The sequence below is a fragment of the Grus americana genome, chromosome 3, assembly GCF_028858705.1.
Source record: "Grus americana isolate bGruAme1 chromosome 3, bGruAme1.mat, whole genome shotgun sequence".
Classification (NCBI taxonomy): Eukaryota; Metazoa; Chordata; class Aves; order Gruiformes; family Gruidae; genus Grus; species Grus americana.
In genome coordinates this window covers 81481936-81494555 of record NC_072854.1, presented here as the reverse complement: position 1 = coordinate 81494555, position 12620 = coordinate 81481936, and the positions used below count along the sequence as shown (strand labels likewise).

The 12620-nt window shown below is 38.8% G+C and overlaps 1 protein-coding gene across 11 annotated transcripts in view; it reads right to left on the bottom strand.

Moving 5' to 3' along the window:
• DISC1 (DISC1 scaffold protein) overlaps positions 1–12620 on the bottom strand; it is a 208207-nt gene that overhangs the window by 42185 nt on the left and 153402 nt on the right. For all 11 annotated transcript variants that reach the window (XM_054821736.1, XM_054821737.1, XM_054821746.1 and 8 more), the window contains one exon: positions 5559–5619. In XM_054821736.1, the coding sequence (XP_054677711.1) occupies positions 5559–5619 (61 nt within the window). The remainder of the gene's footprint in view (positions 1–5558; positions 5620–12620) is intronic.

The following is a 12620-nucleotide window of genomic DNA, read 5'->3' as shown; positions in this document are numbered from 1 at the left end:
GGGCTTTGTCATTAAAATGCGCAATATTTGCAAGCTTGTACTTGTAGGCTGGGATATCACCAGCTGCTCTTCAACAGCACAGCGCCAGACTTCAGACAGGGCTCTGGGCGGGTGCAGGAGGCTAAAAAGTGCCAGTTGGGTACAGGGACCTCACCTCACTGCAGAAAATCACTACAGTCTGCAGAAATGTTTAAACACCTAACTGTTTAATTAGCGATGAAGACAGCTCCTTCTGGGGTTTCTGCTGCCTCGGGGTTCAATTCTCCATGACAGGTCTGGCTCTTACATTCTGAGGGCGTGCAGAAGGATGAACGATGGTCTCAAGATCATTGGTTTCTCCTGATGTTTTATTTGCTCTCTGCCTCCTTCCCCCCTCAAGATGTATTTTCACTTGTGAGATGCTTTCATTGAATATCGTACCTATCATTAATTGCTTAGGCTATGGTTCAGGCACAACTTTCATGTTAACATGCAATGCCACTCAGGAAATATTTGGTATGCCAAAAACCCCCAGTTCTTAGAGCAAATGTCAAATCATGCACAGCATACAAAAAAAGAAATCTTCAGATGACACTCTTTTCTAACAATTCCGCCACATTTACTCCATCTGCTTAAGAGTGCAAACTTTCACAGATTATCAGTTTCTAATAAGTTTCACAAGGGCAATGTATTCCAAATATGTTTCTATGGATATCTGGCAGATGGACGCTTGAAAAATAAAAGCATTGTTATTTCATCCTAAATCTCATGAAGCTGATTTACACCATTAATTTAGTTTTCTTTGGTATAAAAAAATATTAAAAAGTATAGAAAGCAAAGTATAATTTATTTTTTTTTAATAAAATGGCTTATTTACCATTTACTACTGCAAGAATAGCACAGCAGTGTCTCCAAAGGTTAAGACTGAGCTGAAAGAACCAAAGCCTTTTGCTGCATGTTTCAGTGATGTAACCAAATTCCTGTTTTTGCACAGCACTTTATAAGATAACTATATTTGCTGCGGAACATTTACTAGCTTCTGCAAGGGCAATGGTCTGAAAGATAATTTTTTTTTCTTTAAATTTTACCGTGTTCCACACATTTGTTTTCGTTTCTCCAGCTATCAAATACAGTTCTCACACAGATCAATCTTTCTATGCACACGCATTCTCACAACCCCCTCTGCGATGGAAGGAAAATAGACTGAAGCTAGGACAGAGATTTAATGAGATACAGGACGCATGTAAAGTGTGACAGACACACAATTGCTCACCTCATATGACTTTCATTGAGATATGCAAGACCTAGCAAATAACTCAGGATGATGACTTTTCATGCAGAAATACATATCAAAGCTTTCTTACCCATTTAAAAGGCAGGTGATTTTTTTGGTATCTTCAAAAACAAGTGAATATTTACAAACCCCAAGTCTAGACTTGGATTCCCACATCTAAGTATCTAAGCAAACATAATCTGGTACTCTCTCTCCATCTCCATTGACTGCTAAGGTGTTTATTGGTACCCATACATTTTGCAAAATCTGGCCACTTTAAGTATTGATTTAGGAGACAGCATTTAAGTACAAACTCCCAACCCAAATCTTCTGCTCTTATGGCTTTATAGCACTCTTTCCTGGGCTCAATTCATGACCCTCAACCATTTACATGACTTAAGCTCACCTATAACAGAACCAGGTGGTTCTTGAAAGAGCTGGATTGTTGAAGCCCCCTTTAGTCATGGTAATGATATAAAAACCCAGCAGAGCCTTCACTTGGAGTGGAAAGAAATAAGATGAAGAAATACCTTTTCTGTGGAAGAACACGGGTCCCACAAGAAGATGCTCAGCTGACTTTCAACCAGCTGGATCAGACAACTATAGTAAACTTCTCCTGTACAATCCCTCTTAAATGGCTCAAGTGATGAGCTGAAGTTATCCAAGCAAAATTTCTTGCTCTTCAGATATTTATACAGACAGATGCCTTCACTGAACAGAGTTTCATTATCCTAACTCCGACCACTTTTGCACATCTGCTGTTTACTAACAAAAGGTAAGTGATTTGCAAGGTCTACCATGGAAGTGATGGCAATGGTATTTACGCTCTCAAAAGAGCCATTAGTGATTTAATGTATAAACTCTAGGAGCGGCTTGATGTATATTAGTGACTGGAAAAGAGACAGCCTGCAGGATTACTAAACATCCTATTTATTTATTTATTTATTCTTTTCTTGAAGGATGCTATCCTCAACAACTATCAATCCACTGCTCAGAATACAAGCTATATTTTAAAAGGAAAAAAACAATGTCAAATAATCTGTACACTTAATGGGTGGTTAGCCTTCTTTGGGGTGAAATTATTAGATATTGAACATATTTCCTTTTTGTCAATGCATATTTCCCTTTTTTTTCCTCTAGGTGCAAGGCTATTAAGAGAGCACTGTTCTTAAACCAAGTAACATTCTATTAAGCTATGTGAGAACAGATGCATTTTGTAGGCTGCAGTCAGAAGTACCGCATTTGTTTAAAAAAAATACAAAAAAAACTTAACCAAAAAAACCCACTCCAGTGAATAAGCAAGGTTCCCTCTCCCAAAAAAAAACCAACAACGACAAAAAAATCAGAAGAGGTATATATTCCAATCTTTTCTTAAGAAAATAAAGAAAAGAGAAAAGAAGGGGGGGGGAAATTAATTTATAAAATTGATACTTTTTGAACTTTAATCTTCATTAAAGCTGTTTTGGTCTGAGTTTTCTTCATTAAGTCTCTTCAATTATAAAAGTGGTCAAAAAATTACATTTCTAACAATTCTACCTTATTTTGAAGCTATATCTTAAATCGAAGGGTTTTGTATCTGGGTTGTTTCTATTTGAAACATTACCTAGCAAAATGATATACGTTTCATCTGGAGAAAAGTTTATTTGAATTCAAGCAGCACAGGCTTGATCCTCTACTGGTTTCAAAGGCATCCAAAAACGTGTATCCATGAGCCAGATGCAAATTTTGCCTCTGTCCACAATGCAGACTTAAAACAGTCTTTAAACTCTCCTTCGAGAGCCTTGCTTTAGGTTATGATATAGCATATAAGAAGTGATCTGAGCATCTATATGAAGACCCAAAAGAAGAGAAACAGTCTCTCAAGTTACTTCCTTTAAGAGGGGGGGGGAAAAAAAAAAAAAAGCCTCCTGGGCTCTTGCTTACTTTTCTTAATTACTCAAGCTGTAAAGCAGGTGGAGTTAATTACTTGAAGTCCAAAGAACCTCTGAAAAACAAGTATCTATAACCATTTGTTAGCATAAATACAAAAAAGATTTTAAAGATTTAGTATCTTAAGGACTTCTTTCTGGTAAAACCAGTAGAGATTTTCTCTTCCCACCAATATTACAAGAAATTCTTAGCCCTGAATTACTTGGGATAGACTATTTTTAGAATAATACCATTTGTACATATTGCAAAACTGTCACTGGTTCAAGATTGAATCTTTGCCATCTGGAGGCTCGGCCAGCACTGTGGTGAGTTTTTTTGGGGAGTTTTCTGTTGGGTTTATTTGGTGAGGTTTAGGGGGTTTTGTTGTTGGGAGGGGGATTGTTGGTTTTGGGGTTTTTTTAATTCTTAAGGGAGGAAGGAAAATTTTAGAAGCTTGGTAACACCGCAACAGTCTGTTAGAGAAGCTGATGGCAAGCTCTGTAGTGCGTGTTAAATGCACCAGTATGGCTGCAGCGATCAATATAGTTGGACTTCATGCATTTGTGTCCTCAGCAAAGGCTGGGAAGAACACTCGTCTCAACAGCAAATCTTTGAAGCCTGTAGCCTGGATGCAATAGAGAACTTAGAGTAAGACAGGACAAGGTTTATATGGTACTGAGGAAGGCGACCCTTGCATACAAAAGCAACAAATTGTATTACAATATTTGACAGCTCTTAAATCTGCTAAGGGAAGTTCGAAATGGTTAACTACTGTTCATAAAAAAAGGTTTCCAAAATATAAAGCAGTGCCAAAAAGAGGGTTTAACTTTTAATCCCTCCCCTGAAATGATACTCCCCACACAAGCAGGATGAATACCACCAGTTCAGCACGGAAATTTCTCCCACAAATAGAAGCAAGAGGGGAAAAAAGCATGCTGCAAGCTCATTAACAACACCTGTCCAGACACACTGCAATTTAAGATACTGATGCAGAAAAGTCCAGGTAGACAATCCCAAAATTATATAAAAAGGCATAAATAAATCAAAACAAGCCACGACTGCAAATACCATCTGATAAATTCTTGGAAGGAGGAAAAAAGTCTATACAGATTCTCCAAGTATTTAATTGTTAAAGTTAAATCCATACAGCCTAGAAGCATCAATACATGTTGTTATACCTCATTTTATTTTTTAATAAAGAGTATGGTTTTCAAAAAGACAACCCACAGAAAGTGCTTAAGACTTGTCTTATACTTATGGATTGGAGTATATGGAGTATAAATGTTATTAAGGGGGGGGGTTAGGCAGGACACAGACACACAGCTTGGTCTTCAAGGTCTATTTACATCATTTTTTACTCAGCGCTCTAAATTACCTTTAAGTTTAACAATTATGCAAAATAAATACTTCTGTATTCAAAAGTTTGAGTGAGCAAATCTAAAGATCCAGAACTCTCTCTTTATCAATACAACAAAAAATAATGAGGACAACAAGTTTCTTAATTATGCCTCCTCAGTAAGGGAAAAGGAAGTGGCGTCAATTTAGTGGGTTGCATTTTATTAAGACGCAAGTTCCAATTACTTCCTATGAAATCTTTTTCCAATATAAATATACATGTGCAAGGCAAAGTCCACTATAGTAGAAGATTCCATTACAACAGCAGAGCAACATTTACTAACCATATTTACAGGAACAGACTAAAACTTGAGGCTAATCTAAAGCTGCCTTTGCAGAGCAAGAGAAAAAATATAAATGCTAGCATTTGGTTAAAAAAAAAAAAACATAAAAATAAGTATATTCTGCATTAGAATTCAGTTCTTAAAATATCCCCATTGTTGTCTTGGTTTCTATTTGTTTTCCACAATCCCCCAAAAAGGCATTCTTTCAAAATTGTTATATAAAGAGTCATTACTTGTTAAAGATGCTCAGAATTCTGGTAAGGGATCCCTTGGCTCTACTCAGAGTTGGGTTTTACATGGAAAAAGAGGGGTGATTTTTCAACCAGCTGCCACATCCCCAATACCTCAGGGCTTCTGCATGCTCAAGAGCTCACACCACGGGTTACAGCACCTGCAGGTGTGGCTGGAGCGATGCACACCACCCACACGCACGTTCCCTTTGCTCTGGCCATACCAACGCTGCACCAGAGCAGCCCTATGCGCTGGAGAACTCCACACACAGCAAATCTTTCTTTTACCTGCATCCACAGGCAGGCGGGTGGCAAAGCTGCTGAAAATAGCCATCAACAGAGGTCTTAACAATAACGCTTACAGGATTTCCAGCTTTGAACTATTTTTGGTATTATTCCAATGCAAATTCCCAAACATTCACTTTTATGCATGCAATGCTGCATTAACAAGCATTTTTAAGCTTTCAGAGGTTTCTACATCATCCTTACCTATGCAGTTTATCCTCCAGCATCTCCATGTACTTTTCAGCATTTTCTTTTACACTAGCCACTGCAAAATATAAGTCAAAGTTAGGTAATGGTATAACTGTACAGTTTTGGTTTTGTTTTTTAAACCAACACATTTCTTACCCACAAATTTTACACATATCAGTTAGAAATGAGAAAACGATTGATCTTTTCCACAGTCAAATTACAATGTGTCTCCTCCCTTTTTTTCTTGAAAGTCTACTGTATTTGTATGACATTAATATATCTAGTAATTAATGCATTAACCTATTGGTCATGCCAGAAAAACTGTGAGACCAACCAAAGGCACAGTTTGTAGAATTTTCCTCTTGACAAAAAAAAAAAAAAAAAAAGACACCCACCACCCCCCCAAAAAAAAACCCAAAAAAACAAAAGAAAACCCACACAGCTAGGTCCTCCCTGTTACCTTCAGGAGAAGCAAGCAAGCCTAATTAATTTCTCAGTCTGCGCACAAGAGTCCTTTAAAATGTTATAAATCTTGTTTCAAACTTCTTCTGATAGAACCAAGACACTATAGAATGGAAAGAATTACCACTCAAGATTGTTATGAGATTTGGGTTGGGGTTTTTTATGGTCTGGGGCTTTGGGGTTTTTTGTTTGTTTTTAAACTTGGGACCTAGATACTGCCTGCATACGAGTCCCTACAACTTCTTCGCTCAGAAGAAACTGCAATAAACTACTTACCATAACACACAACAATAAAGTCATTCTTTTGGATGACCCTTGGTCATACCCATCATGGGTACGAATGGGGGAAAAGGTAAATCCCCTCCAGGAAAATGGAAGCTTTTAGAGGATAACGATTTTCACATTATAACAACTTTTTTTTTCCCCCCTCCCTAAATAGCTGCTTGCCACCTCCAAGTCTAGTAGGACTGTAAATCAGTTGGTCACTTTTAAACTCTTAACTCATTGTACATCAATTAAATATATATTTTATATGAAGATACATTCTACAGAGAAGCACTGTTTTTCTCGCAAAGGTTGCTACACGGGGCAGGTACCCTGTGAATTTGCCCATCCATCTCCCCCTATCTTCCCATGCCTCCAAGCATAGCTTACACATATTAAGTGCTTCACATTTTTCTCACTTTGCCCTTTTGATTTTGTATTTTTTTTCCTTCACAAAATATAACATCACACACTAAAGCCTAATCTGAAAACTCTGCGTTAACCAAGTCAGCTGCACTAAATTTGTGTTCACACACACATACACACACACAGGAGTTCACTAACTGAAACCACTTAGGTAAGACCATTAGCAGCAAGCATCAGGGTCAATGTAACATCGACTGTCTGCAGAAGGTGGTGTTCACCTGGTCACACAGCAGTCACACATCACTGAAGCAGTCTGCATCCCAATAGCAAATATAGGACACATTTTGCAAAGTTGATTTACTTTTGGGTTTGGTTTTGTTTGTTTATTTTCCAAAAGAGTTTATCAGATTAGAAAAAAAAAAAACCACCAACACCCACCCACCCCACCCCCAACCTAAACCCAAAAAACCCCACAACCCTAGTACTCGGGAAAGCACAACAATTTCATCCATAACATCTTTAACCCAGGTTCACCATCAGAACAGGTTCTGCAACACAACATCTTGAGCCAGCAGGATGCTGGAAAATTATATTGTACAGAGACAACAGTATTCTTTTACACATTCACAGACCCATCTCATCATTAGAAGAGTGTTAGTGAATGTTCTGCAAAAGGTTATGTAAGGATTTTTGCCATGGCACTGGAGACTAAGTAAGTTTCCTTAGCTTGTAGCAGTTTTATAACTACAGGGCTTAATAAAAGTTCCTGCGTTCCTTACCATGCTTTTATTCCTACGCTTCCTGTGGAACTGCGGAGAGCCTGCAACACTGCAAGTCTTCCGTTAATGACACACTACAGCTTTATATAAAGTACCACCACTTCTTCCAAACTCCCTATCCATCAATCCCCACTGTGCTGACTGGAGGTCCAGCGCACGCTTTGATAGCAGACAGCTTAGAGGTGTATGGCTGCCGTACTTCCCCTTCTCTTGCCATTGTCGTAATATCCTTCAACATGAGCTGTTACAACTCAGGGGCTTATTCTTTCAGATAATGAAGTCAGCAGATATTATTAATTTTTGGAGAGGGATGAGAAGAGGTGGAGAATCTGTTTCACACTCACTTTGTTTCTAACCGATATAGTGACTTCTTATGTTACATGAAAGATAAACCTTGCTTTCAATTTCTCCTGCTGTGCTTGTCACTTTTTAATTGGGTATGATCTGATAGAGTAATTCACACTTTCACAGTTCAGTCCTGCCCCTACATGCAATTTTACAATGCCCTTGAAGCACATAGCTTAATATATCAGCATTATTCAATGACAAAAAGTAATGGACAAGAATACACCACTAGTCAAAAGTAGGTCAGTAAAAAGCTAACACTCATTTGGAAATCACCTCACATCACTAAACCCTACTCTCTCCTGTCAAATGTTTTAACTACATTAAAAGAAATGCAAACTTTGCTGCTGAAAGAGAAAGCTACTCAGACTAGCTTTGTCTCCTTGCTGCCTTCTGCATGTAATTGGAAGAGCTGTGACCTGGAGATTTTGCTGGAAGGAAAATACTGCTTAAAAACCTGATGGAGGTTACTTCCCTCGTAACAAACTGCAAGCAGCACTGCAACAAATACACAAATACTTTCAGGCTTTTAGATCATCCATTTGAAATAGAAGACAAGCAACAAATTAGCAGATTTTTTGTTCTAATTTAATGAATCTATTCACCATCACTTCAAAGCAAAGAAATGCAAACGGGAAGCTGTGTGTGCCTTCAATCTAGCTAAGAAAGTACTAGATGACAGAGAAAAAAGAAATAATAATAATTTATGAGATTCTTTTCTGCATAAACTTGCCAAATGGTTTATTTTTACATTTAAGTGAATGGGATTGTTTTTTTCATCAGTTCTCTGTGGATTTACATGCTTAGCTCATATTGGCCTTTAGGGGAGTTATTAAAATAAAAAAGTATAAATACTCATAGAAGATCAGACATCAGAGTATTTGCTAAGATTAAAAATAGACTTTTCTTGTGAAGCCTTAATTGAAGAAAAGTGATTCAGCATTTCTTTCTCTTATTTTATCACGTATTTTTCTTCCTGCGTATAGCAGCAAGAAAAGTCTAGTCTTGGAATCAGTCCTGGTAAGACAGAGCTGAGGGGCAGCAGTGAGCTCCTGTGGTGGCCTCCTAATTGTTACAGAGCATAAATCTGACATTTTAGAAGCTGCATAAATCTCTTTCAATAATTAACCTACATTGAGTTCTTTTAAAATAACACCACGTGTTGTTTCTCATCTGAAAACAGTCCCACTAGGGTAATGCTATTTCTCTTACAAATATTATTTGAGCCTGCAAATGAAGGTGTAGCATCATTTTTATCCTTCAGTCTTGGTCCTCACAAATTGGGCTTACAAAGACCTATGGACTATGACAAATGTTTTGCATTCTGTGATCAATATTTTCAAAAACTTTCTAGAACCGAGTATCTGACTGGAGACACCTTGAACCCAGTGTCCACATGGAAGCTCTGGATGTGGATGCTGGGCACCTCAGAAGAATAAAAATTGGTGCCTCAAAAAAATTGGCAGCCAATATCACAGCAGTTTTTAAGTGCTAGCCTATAGGTCTGTAGTTCGCTACCAGACTAGTGATCCACACCTTGAGTCAGAGAGATACAAAGCCCAATGTTAATTTTTTGCCTTTCATTCTAAAAGGCATTATTTCTTTTTAATCTTCCCCCATCCCTTTTTTTCTCTTTTTTGTGGGGGTGAATAGCGACACGCATTTTGACACAAAAAGGTTGGAAAAGCTGCAATGGCTGCTAGCAGATCTAGACCCAAGCTTGAAAAGAACTGCTAGACATTACCTGCCTGCACGACAAACCTGAAGCCTCTACAATCAGCTTCTCTGATCCACAAGCATTAAATTCCTTCTCAAATACTTTATTAGTCAGGCAGAGTAAAACTCCCACTGGCTTCAATGAGATTTTTGCCCAACTTGAGGATGCAGGATGAGATCTGGCTCTTAAGAATGATATAAAAATAGAAGTAACTGCATGGACCTGCATTGATCCACCTGGGGTAAACTCTGAGGGCAGAACTGGGTATGAACAAGGTTGACAGATTGCTTGTCCTGTCACTATTCTACTTTTTAAATGTAGAAATTATTATTAATGCTAAGAGAAAAGTGAAAGCAGAACATGATTAGTTGAAAATATCTGATCTTTTCTGTTGTGGAAGATGTGCTGCATTAATGTGTGAAGTTGTGGTCTGAAAAACTGCAGAAAGGCTTCGATATATTTAAAGGTTAACTTGAAAAGCCAGTCAAACTTCAAAGACAACATCTCAGCTGCTCAACTACATGTCAAGATGATTTATCAAGCCCCAGTAACAAGATTTTGGATTACAGAATGGTAAGGAATTTTGCATCTTGCAGACAGACAGTGGAAAAACCCAAAGAACAAGCTCTGTGTAAAGAACAACTGCCTCTCTCCACTGAATTATTCCCAGGGAACTCAAGTAAAAAGAACAGAAAAGGCCAGGATTAAAGAGAGGAAAATAGGTGGGCTCAATAAAGACGTGCAAATACTCCAAAAAAACTAACAATCTGGGTCAAGTCAATCAACCAAATTCTATTCTGGTTCACTGATTGTCTTCCAGTAATGAAGTAAATACTGAGATATGTAGTTGCTACTTGTCTCTTCCAGCAATTGTGGTTTGTTCTAAGGAATATGCTAATCCTCTAAATATAATTGCAGAACAGCACAAAATTAGTCCAGGGAAATCACTGCCACCAGAGAGGAGGTGGCCAAAATTTAGGGGGAGTCTAAATAGATTCTGTGAATAGGAAGACTACACAAAGGGGAACTGTAAAGACAAAAATTGGTATCCAACATCAATGAAATTGAAGCCCCGCATTTAAAGACATAACCCAATCTTACTTGATGCAGTTGAAGATTCTATATGCCTAATGGGAAGATTCCATAATTCAATCATCATGTTTTTTCCTCCTTCTGAAAACACCTGGCCTGAAGAATAGGATACGGTCCTGCCACACAAATGCAAAGCTGTGCTTTATGGTGACGTGCCACCAGTGGGTAGTTCAAGCACAGCAGCTCTGCCAGGACCGAGTTGTGTGAACGCAGCAGGGCTGCACTATGCAGGGCTTCTAGAAAGCCTCAACTCTTCTGGATGGAGGAGAGTCTGCAGCAACTGCTGGGTGATTTTGGAATGCTGACCTTATCACAATCCCATTCCATAAGAGGACAGGGGGTTTTCAGGGATCCATTGTCAAATGCCACACCACTGCTTTCACAGCCCTCAGAGGGATGCAGTATGTTGCATCTTGTCTGTATGAAGATTTCCACCATCAGCTTCAGCTGTCTGTCCAGCACCAGTCAACTGCTCTGATACCATAGGGCAGTTCCTCTGATATATAGAAACAAAGAATTAAAGGATCTAGCTTGAGCATCACTGTCGTAAAATGCTCACGCTTACATTTAAAACCTTACAGTATACTGCCAGCTTCCACTTCATACCCTCACAACCTTTGTAAAAATATGAGAAGTAATAAAATACATGAAAAGTAATAAAGAAATACAAAATTGGCAGAACACAGGACAGCATAGCGTTTTCCCACGTATGCTGCATTGAAACAGGAAAAGAAGTACAGACTGAACAATTCATCTTCCTCAGGAAGTTCCCTTTGGGGTCGTTGATACAGAAGGTCTACTGTTAACTTTCTCTCGAACACATGGGTACATCCTGAACAGGAGGAAGAGTACAGTCTAACCTCTAGACATGCTGGGAGTGGGTGGACACTGCAGGACCTAAGACAACGAGCTTGCTTTCTTTAGGAGACCCCAGAAAGGCCAAGCACCAGCTCATTTGGAGAGATGGTAGGGTTCTACACACAGCAGAAGCAGACAATGAACACGCTCCATCTTCTTGTCTCTCTGCCTCAACATACTTACAGCTGGCTTAATTTGTAGGCTTTGGTGCAACAATGAGCCTGCGATGAATCAAGTGGTACCTTGCCTTTGATGTAAAAAATTAAAAGCTAAACATACATAGTATATGGAAGTTACTGATTTCAACAGAGAGGCCACGTCCTGCCCTTGGGTTAGATGTCAGAGCAGATATAAGGTATAGAAAATCTCAACGTGAACAGAAGTTTGACAAAGAAATAAAAACCAGAAAACTAGATCTTATAAAGAGAAATGACAGGAGGTGCCAGCAGCTCTGCCTTTAACAACTTACAATTCTGTCTCTCTGGGTATAGCATCAAAGGTTTGCAGAGCAGAAGAGGGGGCGGGGGAACCACCCTGCATAAAACGGCACATTTGAAAAACAGACATTCCCAGAATTTACCTCCCGAACCTTCTTCATTGTATGTAGTACTTTTCATCCAAAGACACAGGTGACCCTTCAAGTTCCATGATGACTAAATTGCCTAAATTGAAGGGAATTACATACCTTCACAGGGTTTCTAAGCTTCTTTCAGATTTCTGTAAAATCTGGTGAGCCAGACACACAGCTACATGTAGGAGACAGCAGGGACAAAGAGGCAAATTACTTTCTAAGTACTTTCAGTAAATAATCTACCTTTAAAAAAAAAAATCAGCTGAAATTTTACGATCTGTTTTATTATGCAATATCAAAGCAAGCATATTGCTTCCATATTAAAAGGGCTGTAGGTGAAATGTTGGCCCAGCAGTGACAGGAGCACTGAAATTACATGACAACAGACCTGCCTTGATACTTTAAGGGGCTATATAAAGTGTACGGAGGGTTATAAAGCGATTAGTGCAAGACCATCCACAGGTCTGGTATAGCCTCCAGGCATTCCAATTTACCCTTCTCTCCTGCACATACCACCTGTGTGGTAGCCACTGGCCAGGCGCAGACCCCACTCACAGGTTTGGTTACTTTTCCACAAATGACTCAAAGGCTACAAAATGTTGTGTTTGGGGTGCACCAAATGG